Raw genomic sequence first — 18684 nt, forward strand, 5'->3', positions numbered from 1 at the left:
TGCCAGGCCCAAACCTTCCCTTTTTATACATGTAAGGCACCCCCAAAGATAGGCCCTAGGTAGGTAGCTCCATGGGCAAGGTGCAGTGTATGTTAAAGTTGGGACATGTACTGATGTGTTTTACATGTCCTAACAGTGATATACTGCCAAATTCAGTTTTCACTGCTGCAAGGCCTATCTCTCTCATAGGTTAATATGGGGCTTCCTTTAACTAACTTTTAAGTGCAGTTTCCCTTTAGGAACATATAGAAATTTGAAGTTTGGGATCTCTGAACTTACAATTTAAAAATACATCTTTTAGAAAGTGAGCATTTTCTTTGCTTAAACCATTGTGTGATTTTGCCTGCTTGTGTATTCCCTCTCTGGATCAGATTGACAGTTGGGCTGTTTGTGAATCTCCACTAGACAGTGACACACAGGGAGCTGGGGTGCAGCCGGCATATCCTGATGGGGGATCTTGGCTAGAATGGAGGGAGGATTGTTCACTTATACCTGAATGGGCTGTGCTTGCCCTCACACAAGCAAGTCTCCAACCCCATGGTGTGAGTCTGGAGCCAGGTCTGGAGAAGGCAGGATCTTGTAAACAACAGAGATTTTCCTTTGAAGTTTGCCTACTTCAAAGGCAGAAAGGGGTATAGGTAGTGGGCCCAAAACACCAGATTTTCACATTACTTCTGGAACCAAGAGGAACCTCTGCCAAAGAGAAGAGCTGAAGAGCTGGAGCAGGAGTACTGTCCCTTTGCTTGTGACTGTGCTTTGCTGGGTTGGCCTGCAGTTGATGTTTCTGCCTAAAAGTGGACAAAGACTGAACTGTGTGGTATATTCCTGCTTGTGAAGAATCTCCAAGGGCTTGGAATGATCTTGCCTCCTGTTTTAAAGTCTCGGGCCATCAAAGACTTCATCTGCCAGCACCTGGACTCTCTGCTGAGACTCTAGTCCTGCCAAGTGGTGCCTTCTCCAATGTCTGGGCTCTTGAAAGGAGAAGATGGTAGAAAAAGGTTGAAATCCACACACAGGACGCTGTGCAGGGAAACTTTTCATGCACCAAGTGCAACATGGCAGTAAAAACGATGCAAACCCTTGCAGCGCAGTTTTTCCATCACCGTGCGGCCAGATTTCACATGCATCGTTGCTGGGTGTCAAAATCATTGTGAACCTGCACAGATCCGTGGTGCCCTGTCTGGAAATCGATGCATCGCTCTCTTGCGGGAGTGAAAAACAATGCATTGCCTATCCGACCGGAGAAGAAACAACGCACAATCTCACTTGCGAGTAAGGAATGGACGCATCTCTGACTTTTCTGATGCAAGCTCGCCCGTGAGACTTTATTTTTTACACAAACCAGGTGCTTTGTGTAACAACGTTTCCATTGTTTTCTATGAAGGAAGACTCTCTTTATTTTGAAAATTCATAACTTCATTTGTGTTTGTTGGATTGCAGTTGTTTTGGTCTTGTTTAATTTAGATAAATATTGCCTATTTTCTCAACTGGTGTGGAGCCCATTTTGTAGTGTTTCCACTGTATTACTGTGTGTTTTGGTATAAATACTTTACATATTGCCTTTGAGATAAGCTTGACTGCTTGTGCCAAGCTACCAAGGGGGTGAGCAGGGGTTGTCTCAGTGTGTGTTTCCATCACCGTGACTAGAGTGAGGGTTCTTGCTTGGACAAAGTGCAAACTGACTGCCAACCAGAGAACCCATTTCTAACTTTCATATTACCTGTGTGAGACCTTTAGTATTATCTTGCATAGTGCGTTCGAGTTGATGGCATCAGACAATATGACCCATTATCTAGATGACTTTTTTAATACTGAGTTCCCTACTTTGTGATGAGTGTGAAAATTTACTTCTCAAGGTTCCGGCATTGATGTAGCATCTGGGTGTGCTGTTGGCACCAGATAGGACAGTAGGCCCAATTGAAGTTATAGGGGGTTATTACAACTTTGGAGGAGGTGTTAATCTGTCCCAAAAGTGACGGTAAAGTGACGGATATACCACCAGCCATATTACGAGTTCCATAGGATATAATGGACTCGTAATACGGCTGGTGGTATATCCGTCACTTTACCGTCACTTTTGGGACGGATTAACACCTCCTCCAAAGTTGTAATAACCCCCATAATGTTTTTGGGTGTAGAACTGGATTCTAAAAAGATGGAAGTGTGATTACCTGTTGATAAATAGAAAAGTCAACAGAATTGTTGAACCAGACACTGGCCAAAGGCAAAGCTCAAGTCATGGATATACAGGTCCTTCTAGGACACCTGTATTTTGCTTGCAGAGCAGTGTGGGCAAGGAGGACTTTTTGTCAGCATCTGGGTCTGCATTTGTCAGGTGCTTTGTTGCCCTACCACATGGTTCAACTGACTGCAGGAGTAAGTGTAGATTTGCAAGTCTGGAAGGAATTTCTGTAGGATTTTCATGACATATCTATGGTGGGGTGGATGAAGAGGATGACATAATATTTGGACCTTTTTTAGCCAGCAGCAGTAGCTCTGGTTTTAGAGTGTTTTGGCAAGGTAATTGATGTGCAGAATCTGGCCAGAGGAATGGAAGGGGGGCTGCAGCTATGCCTTTTTGATTTTTTCATTGGTTCTGGTGGTTTGACAAGGGGCCACAACTTTACTAACAAAAAAGTGCTTTGATAGCATGGCTGTGGCCAACACAATAAACAGTCAGCCAGAGATTTAAATGTTTTACAGTTTTTCCTATTCTTTGATTTGTAATGCCTGTATTTTAATGTGACATTCAGGGCAAGGCAGGGGTGGACAGTGACATTTCTGATACTGTCTCTCGTTCATAGCAGCAGAGTGTTGTAAATGGCCCTTTGTGCAGGGTCACCCCAAACCTTTTGCCATTGGATTATCCACAACTGACATAGAAAGTCCTATAAATGTGCCCAGGGCCTACATATTAAATGCTAATAGTGGGCCTGCAGCACTGATAGTGCCACCCACTTAAGTAGCCCTTTAAACATGTCTCAGGTCTGCCACCGCAGGGCCTGTATGTGGATTTCACTTCCATGCCCACTTGGCAAGTAAAACCCATTGCCAAGCCTTAAACTCCCGTATTATTATACACAAGTCATCCCTAAGGCAGGCCCTAGGTAGCCCATACGGCAGGGTGTTGTGTAAGTAAAAGACAGGACATATAAGTTTTAGTTATACATGCCCTGGTATTTAAAAACTCCCAAATTATTTTTTTTGTAAAGCCGACCCCTCTCATAGGATAACATTGGGGATTCCTTTTTACATTTATTAAGTGTAATTCCTGATTGGAAGGAGGTAGAACTGTCACATGTAGTACCTCTGGAATTGTAATGATAAAGCCTCTTTAATGGTAAAGTACAATTTATCAATACAATGTTAAAAATCTCAGTTTTAGAAAGTTGCCATTTTTCTACTCTTAGCCCTGTGTGCCTGCTGCTGTCTCCAATACACGTCTGGGGAGGGTGACAACTGGGTCTTGTGCATCCTCTCTAGAGAGCCACACACAATGGGAGAATAGATATAACTTGATGGGCCATAATGGGCCATTAACTGGTTTGATGGGGTGGAGCTTAGCACTGCTTCACTTACACCTGAATAGGCTTATCCTGACCACCCACAATAGGGCTTAACGACCCTGCATTGTCACTCCAGCCAGCTTGGAGCCAGGGCAGGGGAGGCAGGGCATCTGTGCACTTCCAAGTCATGCCTCTAGAAGCTTCCCCCACCTTCCAGAACCAGAACATCAAAGTATAAATATTGGACCTCACACACCACTTTTTCAGTAGACCTCTGGACCTATGGATAGCCTGCCAGGAAGAAGGACTGCTGTGCTGCTGAAAGTACTGCCACTCTGATAAACTGCTACTCTGCTGGATGGATTCCTGCTTTGTTTGCTGACCTGTGTCTGCTGTCCTCTTTCCTGGGGGTGAGAACGACTGAACCTGCATCTCTCCAACCCAGAACCCAGAGTGACTTCAAGGGCCAGCTAACTGGCCTCCTGTTTTCTGAAGTCTCATTGACACAAAGGTTTCCAACCAACCTGTTCCTGTACCTGGACTCTGCCATCTGTGAGTGTGTCCTGCCAAGTGGTACCACCCCATCCTTGGAAGTGGGCCTAAGTTGCTGAACTGCTGCAAATCCTCACAAGACAATGCCACGCAGACCGTGCACCAAGATTTATGGTACTGTGTTCTGTGGGCCTAAGTGGGTTCCTGTATCCGGGCTGTGCTCTGTCATGGTCAGCCTAAACTCTTCACTTTGTCCCGGTCCAGTGCAACCAGATAACCACAGTTGGTGCTTTGCACTTTTATGCGCTATTTTCACCTAAATCTTTAAAATCGATTATCTCAGGATCTACATATTGGATTTTGGCATTTTGGTCTTGTTTTACTCATGAAAATATGCTCTAATTTTCTAAATGTGTGTGGAGTCTCTTCGTGGTGTTTTCACTGTGTTCCTAATTTAAGTATTGCACAAATACTTTACACATTGCCTATTAAGCCTGACTGCACTGTGCCAACTACCAAAGGGTGAGCACAGATTAATTTAGGGTGTGTATCTGACTTAACCTGAATAGGATTGCATCCTTACTTTGACAGGGTGCATACCTCTGCCAACATGAGAACCAGGGCCTCATTTACGAGGCCTTAGCAGCACACTGCGCAACCAGAGTGTAATTTTAGTCTATGCTCCGGTGGCGAAGTGTGCCGCCTCATATTCACAAGGCCATGCAAACCCACCTTACGCGACTTTTCATGACCTTGTAAGTATGGACCCCTTTCAGGCGTACCACCGCATGAAAGGGGCATTCCGTGGGTGTTGCTGTGGGTGTTCCCACGCAACATCCATGGAACTTGATGGAATCTGCATTCCCAGATTTACAAGTCTGCAAATGCATCAGATTCCTACGCCACCTCAGGGGTAGCATTAAAGTGGCACAACAGGGAGAAATAATATTCTTTCTCCCTGTTTTTACCTCTTTCTATGTGTGCTGCATACTGCAGCACACATAACAAGAGGAAAATGCCATTAACAATTGTTTAAGTGCAGGAAGGTGTCCCTTCCTGCACTTAAACAATCATCCCTGCCATGCAGGCATCCTTGCACCATGGTGCAAGGGTGCCTGCATTGGTGCTAGGCAGCAATTCTTGCACCAGTGTAGGGGACAAGGACAGAAATGCACCGTATCTTAAGGATATAGTGCATTCCTGCCCTTTTGTTTTGATGTGGAGGCCACCAATTTCTAACACAGAGATTCAGTGGGCTGTAAGCATAGTCAGTCTAGAGGAAGACAGCAATGCTGGGACACCTGTTGAATGTTGAAGCGGGTTGCATGATGCAGCTGATCAATGGTTCTTTATCAGATTCCACAAGATGGGCTTTGATCTTGCAAAGTAACAATTTTTTGTCTTCAGGGGCTTGGAGGTGGAGCATCGGCGAAGGTGAAGAGAGGAGAAGGGAGGATGTTAAAATTGATTATGCTGTTATTTGAGTGAGGTATGTCAGCGGTGACCATCGCTTTGGAAGCAGATATTCCAAGGCTGGGTTTTGAGAAGCAGAGAAAGGGACAAGGTCTGAAGACCAGTGATTTTTAGTATCTTTAGGGGACTGTTGAGAATGCTTATAGAGGTGGATGAAGATGGGCAGGATTGTTTATTGTTTTCTGTGATTGTGATGTGGTTGTTTTTTGGGGTATTTACAGTGGCAACAGTTGTGGGTAAACAGGATCTTCAGGCTGAGGACATTTGAGTTTTGAATGAAGTTGTTCAGGTGTGGTTGCCCAGGTTAAAGATGAAGCAATCAGGTCAGGGAAAATGTGTCCATTTGTGGTGGTACCCACATGAGAGGGTTTGCCCTCTGCATTGGTGGGAGAAATCTGGGTGACCAGAGAAGGGAAGGTTTTTTTTGCATAAAAGCAGTGGTAAGCTTTCAGCGTTCAAAGTCTTGGGAGTGAAGAGGAAGATGTTATCTGCAATGAGTTTACCTGGAGGGGATTTTGACACCCACTCATTTTGCATTGGGATGGCAACTGAGACAGAATTGCAGGGATGGTTTAGTGCAGACAGACACTGGTTGAGGGAGGTGGCAGTCTGATTGTTATAAACAGTAACTGAGATTTGGATGGTCATTACACAACGGTTACTCAGTGTAATGTTTATGTTTTTTGAGGATGCATTATGGGTATTATCACATAAAGGCCTGGATTTGCAGGCACTCCTACATAACATGGGTAGCATGTCAAGCTGAACAATGAAAACGTGTTAGGATTGATAATCTGGCAGTACAAATAAAATGGTTTGGAAAAGGTGGGATGCTATGGCATAAGATCCTACGGAAGCTGGAATTGCTGGTGAGAGCACCCCCTTGGCCAGATTTATTAATTATCCATTTAGGAGAGAACAATCTTGTACAAATGAAAGGTTGTGCTCTATTGAAATGTATGAAAGGGGATCTGTTGGAAATAAAAAGAATGTGGGCAGAGACAAACACTGTTTGGACAGAGAAGTGGAGAGGTGCCAAGAAGCCTGGTGCTAGTGACAGGCCATGAAGGAGGTTTAACAGGGAGATGAGGAGGTTTTTCAGAGCAGAATAGATAGTCATGATGGGACATCCAGACATAAAGTACAAGATAATTCACTGCTTTAGGGATGATGGAGTGCATTTGTCAATTTTTTAGCTTTGTTTGCCCAAAATGCAGAGTGCTTTGGAAGGGTTGTTGTTGTTTCTTTGCTAGCTGGTTTCGGGAGGGGGCAGAAAAATGCAGAGGCTTTTCTGGTGGTGGCTAATTAAACACATTTTTCAAGTTATTTTAAGGCTAGTGGTCATTTTGAGACCCAGTTGAGAGATGTGGGTGTGAAAAGGGGAGGAGGAAGTTGGAAGGCAACAGTTTGAGTTTGCGCTGGGGTGGGTGGAGGTGTGAAGTTGCGAGTGACGAAACGTTGTGCACCGTTTGGACATGTGAAAGTTTATTTAGGGGAGAGGGGAAGTGGCTGTTTAGGTTTTTTAATGTCTAGTGAGGGTGGGGTTTAATGCTAATTTGAATGGATTACTGCCAAGCGTCCTTTAACTGAAGTGTTGTACCTGTTTCAATAAAGTGGCCTTTTTCACATTTAACATTGACAGATGTGGTCTACCGCTACCACGTCACACCCAACAGTTCCTAGCCCTTGGCTTCTATGCTGGTCATGGGTTCACAGAGTGCTGCTGCTGCTGCTGACACCACCTGCTAACCAATACCTCTCAGAACTGACCGACCCCCAATGCCGATGCATCCTGCTGGAGCATACAGAGCATCTATGACAGGCAGACCACCTGCAACTCATGGGAAATGTTCAGAGGCTCCCAATTGCCCAATGCTGGCAAGCAGGGATTACTACTCAAATTGCTTACTGTCTGACAAGAGGCTTTTGAAAACCTGCAAGATCTTTGTAGTTTGTATGCAGCACTTTGAAGTCGATTGATAACAGTTTCACCATGGTTGTCTGTCATTTATTTCCATGATGAACGGCGTTGTGAAAGACAACTAATATCATTTATTACAGTAGCAGTGCACATGACTATGAGCTTGGCGCCTGGTTGGGTGGTATTGGTCACACTGCCCTAAAGCTGGCACTGGTATCAACATTGCTGTTAATTTACCAGGCTTACAAAATTAAATGTCAAATGTGATTGAATATGACTGTGATTTTTGTTTTAAATATGTAATTTATAGTGCTCTGGCATCCGGATGAGAGAGGCTCATTGAGATCCAAGAAAGTGAATGAATAAATAAAGAAAGAAAGAAATACTGTTAACTTGAAAATACTTACCCAATGTCATCAAAATGAAGTCTCAGAACGGCCCAGACAGTGACACAGATGGTAGGTGTACCTGCAAAGATAAGATTGAAGAATATTCAATAAACTTATTTATATTACAGCATCTGCTAGCACATGCACTTCAGTAGTAGATCTGCAGAAGAAGGCTTGCTCTGATACTCGATTAACAGCAATTAGTCAGTACATAATATGATGTGGACTCTTTTTTTAAATAAATTGTATTGGTTTTCCAACACAAACAGCTTTACAATCCTCTCCAGGGCAATATAAGCATCAATCAGAAGCAGGTCAGACATATCAGTGTGGTATATTTAAGATCTCATGAGTTACAGTTCAAAGCAATAGTAAACCGCTACCAGGACAGTTATAATTCGGTCTGCAGTATTCTCAGTGGTTTCATGCCCCACTCACTCATACAATAATGCCCTCTTCTGGCACCCAAAGCCCAGCAATCCCTCTTCTCTTTCCACCTAACTGTGATGTGTGTCCCTACCCTCTCCTTGGATAAGTGTCTATGTTTTGTCTTGTGTAGGAGAAATACCAATGCTATACCCAGCCAATGTATAGTCTGACTGTGGATCCTGTCTAGGCCATTGATTCTATCTTTAGGGACCCCCTTCTGAACCATCTGGGAAAAACCAAAGGTGTTAGATATCCTCATGTGTTGCAGGCTCAGGATAATGAAATTTGTCCACTAAGGCTCAACAAGCCCTGGCTGTCCAATGTCACCTGGCATCCTAAAGCCTTATTGTACCGTTGCAGGATGCCCATCTAATTGGTTCATTTCTGCCGGTTTCTACTCTTGATCCTCAAGGATTCTTCCAGTTCCTGCAAATCTTTTGTTTCACCAGGACAAACGCCAGGTCTAGGAATTTACTTGTGACTTTAGTTTTGGCCGTATGGGGGAACTTATGCAGAAAACAATGAATTGGGGTACAGGGAATTTCCCTTTTGGTTAGCTCAGCTAACTAGTGATTCCATCCCAAAACTCTGTCAGTTGAGGGCACCCTCGGAACATATGAATGAATTCAGCTGCCACCTCAGCACAGCGGGGACACTTCATGTCTGTTATTGTAAAGTATTGATTAAAACAATATGATGAGGACTCTTCTTTTAAATCAGTCAAGTACCTGTAGAAAAGATTTCCTCAGCAATGGGCTGAATCCAAGAGAAATTCTAAAAGTCTGTATTAAAATATGCTTAAAAAAAGATTGCTTTATTTCAAAACCTCTTTAATATTAATGAGGCAGGTATATTTTCAACCCACCGGGAATCGCAAAAGAAACTCAATGGAGTTTCTTACGTTTGGAATTGCGATTCCTTAATTGCAATTCACATGGAATCACAATTAGGAAATAGCAATTCTAAATATTCATGCATGTGGCCCTAGTTTTTGAACAGATAGGTAGAACTTGGTATTACATATTTAAACGGTGTTTGGAGAGTAAACAAAATATGCTAGGTGTATATTTGTTAGCATTAAAACTTGGGGTTAACGCTTGTTTGTTTTCTGCTGGTGCTCCTTTTTCTACCTTCAAAGCACAAAAAGCGCTGCGCACTTGCATTTCCATGGGTTATAGAAAGGCTAATGTGGGGAAGTTATCTGTCGCTTGTCAGATACGGAATTCAAAGATAATTCCCCAACTGGGCCTTTCTCACTATTAAAGAAGAAGCTGCCAGTTGAAAAGGGTTTTAAAAACACTCAGATGCCCAGTGAAGTGTATATTGTGTTTGTAAATGCAACCATTTTTAGTTCTGTGGCACAAGGTGGCACCTCTTAACTTCCTTCAGTATTGGATAAGGGGAACAGAGTCCTCTATTTGAAAATAGCGGGAGGACTCAGTACACCTGCATCTTCCCCTGAATTTTGTCCTGACTCTATGACACAAGGAAGAGAACCACCAAGTGTCTGATCGGAGGGTGGCTCTTTGTCCTAAGATAAAAACTTCAGTTTTGTCATAATTGAACTTAAAGAATTAAGGTTCATCCAGTCATCTGTGGTGGTCAAACAATGAAAAAATCTAAATGAGCTTTGGGGACCTCTGTGTCTCTTCCAACAATATACTGGGAATCATCAAAAAACAGCTGTAAGATGCTTAGAGTTTGAATAAGAGCATCTGGATTAATGAAGCAAGAGACAGTTCATGGACATTAAAGATGGGTGGACTGAGGACTGAACTCCACAGAACATTACAGGAAATATACTTGATCTTGGAGAAAAAAGGTGAGGTAGAAACTGCCTCAAACCAGCTGGAAAAACTGGAATGCCAAGCACCTCCTCTCCCCGTCTTGAAAAAGCGATGTAGAAAAGTTGGATGAAAGCTGTGTTGAAGGTGAAGGAGTAATCTAATCAGAAGAGGATTATACTACCCGCTATTGAGTTGTCTCTGAGACCAGCAACATGCTTGATTCAGTGCTATGTTGGGGGTGGAAGCTTGCCTGAGCAACATCAAAAAGGTTGTTATTTTTCTAAGACAAAGATAATTCAGTGATCACAAAGCTATCATTGATTTGAGACAGTTGGGCCAGCAGTTCAATGTAGCATTTGGAATGATAGCGTGAACAGCATTGGGTTTCTTGACCAAAGAGAGTACTATGATCTGCTTTCAGGCTTTAGACACTATGGAAGATCTCAGGAATAAGTTACATCACTTAGGGCCTGATTTAGATATCGGCGGAGGAGTTACTCCTTCACAATGGTGACAGATCTTCCGTCTGCCCAAATCTAAATCCCATTGTTCTCAATGGGATATAGACTTTGGCAAACAGGATATCCGTCACTGTTGTGAAGGAGTAACCCCTCTGCCGAGATCTAAATCAGGCCATAGTCAAGATTGGAAAAACGGTGGGAAGAAAATGGTAGACTTTTAGGAAGATGAAGGTCAGATGGTGAGCTAGATTTAATGACTGACAACTCGTCCTCCTAGAATTAGGCAGAGGAAAACAAGATGCTTTTTTGACAGAAACATTAACAGAAAGCATAACACATCCACACGTGTCCATTCTCCATTGAAGGTGAATATGTCACTGATGTACATGCATTGTGGGTTTGTATGGTAAGGGTGAGATAGTGGCTGCATGATATCTAAGCAAAGAAGCAATACTGTTATTTGTGAAAAAGCTGGTGATCGCAATTTTAAAGAAAGTCTTGGCAATGTTTTGTTTTTAACCATTCAATAAAATAATTTTTCAAGGATAAGCTGAAAACGATAGAATACAAGAGAATGGATGAGATGAAAACAGTGCCATATGAAAATTAGAAAATGGAAAATTCTGTGAAACAATAAAATCAATAAATAGCTGCTTATTTGTGTCCCTTTAATAAATAACTAATTACATTATCAGACTTTGACATGACAAGAAAGTCCACTGTGATGCATGGTATGCAAAAATAAAAAATATACAAATAAGCTGACAATCCACTCTTTAAAAGATACGTGAAAAATAATTGATCACAACTTACCCCAGCCAATGATGGTGTACCAATAGAAATATCTCCTCTCAGGGAAAAATGTTTCAACAAGCAGAGTAAAAAGGTATAAGCCTTCAATAAAAAGCCAGAAATAGTTGGACATGACACAGTAGTGGAAAAATACCATGACAGCTTTACAACCCACCTAAAAATATAAAATAAAGCAAGCATTGTAAGTTTTAGAAATGGATTCTATCTGTGAGCAAACAATGATAACATTTAAAACAAATTCTTATTCGATGCCGGTGTAATCTACTGGGAGCAAGATGGCGCTCGAGGCAAAGAGGTATATATCAAATAGTATCCTAATTAACACACAGTGCACCCTTGAAGGACTTCACCCCTAAGCCCCAACTGTGTGGTACTCCATACAGCTCAAAACAATAAGCAACAAGAGGCACTCGTCATATTTGCACAAGTTAAAAAAAAAAAAAATAGTACAAAGAAATCTGACATAGTCACTGTCAATGTCTGAAATCACAAAACAATATCCCATGTATTTCTGGAAAGTAAAAAGAAAATATAAAGTACAGATATACTGCAATTGTAAATTCCAATATCCTGTGACGTGATATCAATGTCCCAATCCGGTTCAATTCAATTTGACGAACGTTTTCATATGAAGTACCAATCAGGTCCGTAACCAAATATCAATGTCCCAAACCGTACAGTCCATCATTCCACGGCATTTGCCAAATATGTTGTTCGATTTTGATCCCACAGCCGCAGCCAACGCGTGTTTCGTCCGGGGATTACCCCGTTCACTTCGTCAGGGCTGCAAATTTTATCAAAAGTATATATATTGGATGAATATAGTACAATAATCGAATTTCAAGTTGAAATATAAGTCCACCACCAATTCACCAGTGGGTGAGATGGAAAATTATGAGTTATTGAGAGAGACATGCATCATAGAAAGTACTAATTGAGTACCTATGACTGCCCAAATTACATATAAAGGTGATATGAAATCGTGATGTTGGAGCACACATGTGCAAATAGGAATATAGTTAATACCAAAATTCTTGATTCCTAAAAATGTATAGTCCCAAAGTACCCTGCCCGTGTCAAAGAGTAAAATCTCATGCAGTGTGATCCACGTATTTATTAAAATGCTAAAACAGCCAGTACCAAAGTTAAAGATATAGTTAAAGATCCGAGTTCCAGGAGTATAGGTCGTTGCTGCTAAACCCACATGTATTATGCTTCATAAGTATTCGTGCCTAATAGTCAGTAATCATCTGTCAAATAAATAAAACAGTAAACGCTCAGTGGCTATGCTGCCCAACATGGCATAACTTGGTCCCTAGTATACCATTAAGTAAACAACCTTGATTACCGAGTAGAAAAAGCAAATCCCAGTATACGTATGTGTATTGAGCTCCAAGGCACTACCATTACAAGCTATTATATATTCGACCAATAATGTGCTTAACCAATCCACATATACAGGTCCAAAATCACAGTAGAATTCCGTCAGCCGAATACCACTAACACTTTCACCCAAGTCACTTACCCCGTCGTAGGAAAAAGACGAGTACATAATCCAAATGTAAATACGGCGTCCCGAACGCGATTACGCGTCGGACTGATTTCCCGCCACAGTCAAAACTTGCAACATCGCTATGGAGGAAGGACTAAGGCCCATATTTATACTTTTTGACGCAAAACTGCGCTAACGCAGTTTTGCGTCAAAAAAATTAGCGCCGGCTAACGCCATTCTGAAGCACCATGCGGGCGCCGTATTTATTGAATGGCGTTAGCCGCCGGCGCCGTCTGGTGTGCGTTAAAAAAAACGACGTACACCAGGCAGCGCCGGCGTAGGGGGAAATGGGGCTTGGGCGTCAAGAAATGGGGCAAGTCAGGTTGAGGCAATTTTTTCGCCTCAACCCGATTTGCGCCATTTTTTTTTCACTCCCAACCCCCATAGAAATGACTCCTGTCTTAGCAAAGACAGGAGTCATGCCCCCTTGCCCAATGGCCATGCCCAGGGGACTTATGTCCCCTGGGCATGGTCATTGGGCATAGTGGCATGTAGGGGGGCACAAATCAGGCCCCCCATGCCACAATTTTTTTTTAAAAAAAACACTTACCTGAACTTACCTTAATGTCCCTGGGATGGGTCCCTCCAGCCTTGGGTGTCCTCCTGGGGTGGGCAAGGGTGACAGGGGGGGTCCCTGGGGGCATGGGAGGGCACCTCTGGGCTCCTTCAGAGCCCACAGGTCCCTTAACGCCTGCCTTTTGCAGGCGCTAAAAAACGGCGCAAAAGCGGCCGCACGTCATTTTTTTTGACCCGCCCACTCCCGGGCGTGATTTTTGCCTGGGAGTATAAATCCGACGCACATGCCTCGGAGTCGGTTTTTTAGACGGGAACGCCTACCTTGCATATAATAAATGCAAAGTAGGTGTCCACGCTAAAAAATGACGCTAACTCCATGGACTTTGGCGCTAGACGCGTCTAACCAAAGTATAAATATGGAGTTAGTTTTGCGTTAAAAAAAACGACGCAATTCCGGCGCAAACGGAGTATAAATATGCCCCTAAAATACTCGTCTCTGCCAAATGCAAATGTCCTGCTGCCATTAACACAAAGATAGGACTTATTTAAGGCACCCACTTTAAGAAGGAAAGTGCTGCTCTGTGAGTTTAAACCAAGTGATACCACATGATAGAATATATACCAGACCAAAATACCACCAGCAACGATTTGGGCTATTTCAAAGCGGCCATCTTAGGGGGGAAAAAAAGACATATATAATGCTGATATCTATAACCCCGCAGACTAATCACTCATTGTAAAAACTGAGCATGATCCCACTAAAAAAAACAAACCCAATCACGTAAACTTATACCAAATGAAAATATTCCATATCCCAATGTTTCCATGACATACTGGCCAAAGAAAAGTAAAGAAAGAAGAGAAAGCCCCCATACGAGAGTTAATATTGGATGCTAATATTGATGTATCAGAAAGTTAGTAGTGAAAAGTGAACTTAGAAACCAGAAGGATAAAATTATTTCTCATCATATAAAGTTACAATAGATTGCAAATATATACATAGGCATAATATTAATCCTTAGTAAAGAAGAAATATCTAAGGCATCATGATTATCAAACACAGTATAATGGTCGCTTGTACATTTATACAGAGCCTCAATATATAAATTGTGATAGATAATGATCATGTATCAAATGTTTGTGTTAGCTCAGTACTTAAATACATGATATGATGGAACTGATGCCTAATCTATTCATAAAACACATGTTAATTATTCGAAATAGCAGAGGCATTCTAAATCATGGAAAATCTAATGTTATGTGCTGCTTATCCTTAGTCCCCTAGAAAATATTCTAACTCCCTGTCCGTATTGAGACCTGCTTCTACCGCTCTGAGGCGTAATATCCATAACGCCTCCTTTCTTCTTGGGCCAACTCCCTATTACCCCCCCCTAGGGTCTATTCCTATGTGTTCGATGCCAAAAAATTCCAAGGTTTTGCGAGGTCCTTGTGATTCACATGACATTATATGTGCTACAAGTGGGTGTCTATGGTCCTCATATGCAAGTGCTCTCGCGTGTTCTCTGATCCTTGTTCTTAGTGAACGGATTGTGCTACCCACATAGTAACGATTACATTTGCAAGAAACAATGTAAACCACAAATGAGGTGCCACAATTAATGTTTGATCTGATCTTAAAGGTCTTACCCGAATTATCTATAAATTCTATTCTTTTACGACAACCCCTTTTACATAGTCCACAATGCCCACAACTATGAAAACCTACTGCATGGGCCGAAAGCCAATCCTCCTGAGTATGCTTTGTTGGATAACTGGGACTCAGAAAACTTCTGAGAGGTTTACCTCTCCAGTACATAATTTCAGGTTTATTACCAATAATGCCCCTCAGGGCATCATCCTATAGTAAAATGTGCCAATGTTTATGAACAAATTTTCGCAACAGTCTTGAGTTCGCTGTATAATCTGTTATCAATCCTACTTTATCTTGCTCTTTCCGAGTAATATATTCCTTGGGTTTGAGTGTAACCTCCTTGTGGATAACTTTTACTCTGCGCTGTGCCTTATTAATGACCTGCCTCTGATATCGTCTTTTTTCAAACCACTGACCCATTTCCTATATACATGTATCAAACTCATCATCTTTGCTACAATTGCATCGCACCCGGATCATTTCCCCATATGGTATTGCAGAAATTTGATGTTGTGGGTGAGCACTTTCAGCATGTAAGATTGAATTACATGCTGTGGATTTTCTATATAGCCTACTTTGTATCCTGTTATTTTCTATGAATAGTTGTACATCCAAGAAATCAATACAATTGTTACTATATTGATAAGTGAATTTCACATTCATATCATTCAAGTCAAGAAATTTACAAAACTCAATTAGTTGCTCCACACTGCCTGTCCAAATCATGAGGCAGTCGTCAATTTAACGACCCCAGTATAGTATGTCGGTGTGCCATTTGGCGGCATCAGGGCCCCAGACCCACCTCTCCTCAAACCAACCCATAAAAAGGTTGGCGTAAGAAGGGGAAAATCTGGAGCCCATTGCCATCCCCTGCTTCGGTCTGTACCAGTCTTTTTTTTAAAGAAAAAAAATATTGTTGAGAATTAGATCTATCATATCCAATATCATCCTTGTGTGTTTCCATAAAGTTACTGATTTTCTGTTAAGGAACAATTCAATAGCTTTCAGTCCCAGGTCATGTCTAATGCACGTATATAAAGAAACAACGTCCAAAGTGACTAGAATCATGTTAGAATCCTAATCAAAATCACTTAATATACTTAAAATATGTGTAGTATTTTTGATATATATGAGGGAAGGTTGTTGACCTTTTGTTGGAGGAACACATCAACATATTCTGAATTGTTTTCAGTAGGCCCAGAGATACCCGAGATGATGGGTCTCCCTGGCAGAAATGGTAGCTTCTTGTGAATTTTTGGCAGAGTATAAAGGCACGGATACCTGGGACGGTCTACCAAAAGATATTGTAATTCATCCTTATGAAGCAGTTGTTGTTCATACCAATTTCTACGTTTTTTATAAATGATATTGGTGAGTCCTGGAATCGGGTTATATGTAAGTTTTTCATGGCACCGGACATCCTGTAACTGTGTGAGAATTTCATTTTCATAGTCACATGTATTCATTATTACCACATTGCCTCCTTTGTCTGATTGCCTGATTATAATTTGATCGTTTAGTCGAAGCTCTTCAAGAGCCTTCCTTTCTGCATAATTAAAATTGTGGGAAATATGGTATGACTTTACTTTATCTAGATCTCTAGACACTAGATCGAAAAATGTATCCAGTCTGTTATTACCAATATGCTTAGGGACCCATCTTGATTTTCTTCTCAGACCACTACTGACACTGGTGTTGTGTGTTATATTCAAATCATCCAATACCTGCGTGGAATGATGGACTGTACGGTTTGGGACATTGATATTTGGTCACGGACTTGATTGGTACTTCATATGACAACTTTCGTCAAATTGAACTGAACCGGATTGGGACATTGATATCACGTCACAGGATATTGGAATTTACAATTGCAGTATATCTGTACTTTATATTTTCTTTTTACTTTCCTGAAATACATGGGATATTGTTTTGTGATTTCAGACATTGACAGTGACTATGTCAGTTTTTTTTGTACTATTTTTTTTACTTGTGCAAATATAACGAGTGCCTCTTGTTGCTTATTGTTTTGAGCTGTATGGAGTACTTAACATTTAAAACATACCTCTACAACATTTACATTGTAAATGAAAACACATATTGAACAATTACATTTCATAAAAAATACACCTCAATGAATGGATTAGTTATGCTACATTTGTAAAAAGAAAAAGTAAACTGATTTTATCTAACTTTTGTTTTGTATTTTACATTTGAAAAGGGAGAACATGCTTGTATTTAATTTCTTATTACGTAACCTTACAAAATTCAGATTGCCCCCAAAAATAATTCTGCAATATTCTTTAATCAAACCCACTTTGTACCATTCCTTAATGTACAAGCAGCAAAAAGCATGTTGTTTATTGCTGTCTGGACTGGTGAAATCTGTGTTTGCCAAAGGTTATGTACAATGGTTCCTGACTCGGCATGGGGCACAGTAAAAAAAGAGGTAATGCTGGGGGAGTGGCCGAGATGGTGATGAGGTGAGACTTGGCTAATCGAGCTCCAGGAGCCCAGTCCACCACTCATCATCCTACAGGACTCCCCGGTGATGCCAGGCCCACAATCACAGTGCTCTCAAGGACTGAGCTGGATGGGAGTGGCCCCCTGTGTCCTTCTGCTGTGCAAGGGATTTGGCCCGTTTGGAGCAAGATCTGCAGCTGCTTTCTAAGTAGCGTGCCGGTATGGCGGTGGGGCCCGTAACAGCACTGGGCTTTTCCATCCCTTCTGCGAGAAGAGGTCAGACGTTAGTGTGGGCATTCAACCGTGGACCCAGCAGGCTGTGCAAGGCTACCGGTGAGGCCTCTGAGAACTATCAGGAGTTTGCTACTGACTACGCTATGCTGCTCGACTGCTCCGATGCCTGGCCTGCTACAGGAGCTGTGAAGACCCTGCCCACAGCGCAGTGCCCCAATTTAAATGGCGGGGCTTGATGTGAATATGATGGTCTGCCCTAGCCCTGCACTAAGCAGCATCAGTTATTCCTGCCGTATCCCCCCGTCTGCCTCTAGAATTGCCCCTCACTGCCTGGTACACAGAGAAATCTGGGATAGCCTGGTAGAGCCTGCAGCTCCTCTCTCTCATAAAAGATTGGACCTGTGGGATGTGGGACCTGGCCTAGTCTTCTTGTTGCACACTGCTGCCAGAAAGGACCATCATTTACCATATTGAATGCCCCACGGCTGACGCTTTCTGCCACACTGGAGGCATTGGGACAGACATATTGAACACTGGTCCCTGGGTTGTCCTCCATGCCTGCTTTGCCTCATTTGCAGCCCCGAACAGGCTGCTGGACCAAACGTGTCCCCCGTCTACATTCCACCATCCCCTGTTCCCTTCTTGCTGTTAGTGTTCTCCCCGCAGGCTCACCCACAGTCATTGACGCATGGTGATCCTCTGCGGACTTCCCTGAACACAAGGTACTGTGTCTCCTGCAATATACAGGCCTGTGAAACTTGCTGAGGGATTGTGCATCACAGCCCATTCTCCCTACAGGTGCTCCTGCACCTCTGGTTGGCCCCATGGTTTTCCCCCAAAATGTGCTGAGATCACATCTGATGCCAGAGGTGCTGGTGGAGCATACGCTGTCGGACCATTCACAAAAGTTTAATGAGATCTTACAGGTGGTCCTGAAGCCGTAGCCTGTAGCGTCAACATGTTTGACAATATTGTAGCACTTTGCTGCACTAGCGTCAAA

At 42.4% G+C, this 18684-nt stretch overlaps 1 protein-coding gene across 4 annotated transcripts in view; it reads right to left on the reverse strand.

Annotated features, from left to right (window-relative positions):
- ADCYAP1R1 (ADCYAP receptor type I) overlaps positions 1-18684 on the reverse strand; it is an 813459-nt gene that overhangs the window by 140251 nt on the left and 654524 nt on the right. For all 4 annotated transcript variants that reach the window (XM_069211038.1, XM_069211037.1, XM_069211036.1 and 1 more), the window contains exons 9-10: positions 11272-11425; positions 7800-7860 (exon numbers count right to left, since the gene is read on the reverse strand). In XM_069211038.1, coding sequence (XP_069067139.1) covers positions 7800-7860; positions 11272-11425 — 215 coding nt within the window. The remainder of the gene's footprint in view (positions 1-7799; positions 7861-11271; positions 11426-18684) is intronic.

The sequence above is a fragment of the Pleurodeles waltl genome, chromosome 10, assembly GCF_031143425.1.
Source record: "Pleurodeles waltl isolate 20211129_DDA chromosome 10, aPleWal1.hap1.20221129, whole genome shotgun sequence".
Taxonomy (NCBI): domain Eukaryota; kingdom Metazoa; phylum Chordata; class Amphibia; order Caudata; family Salamandridae; genus Pleurodeles; species Pleurodeles waltl.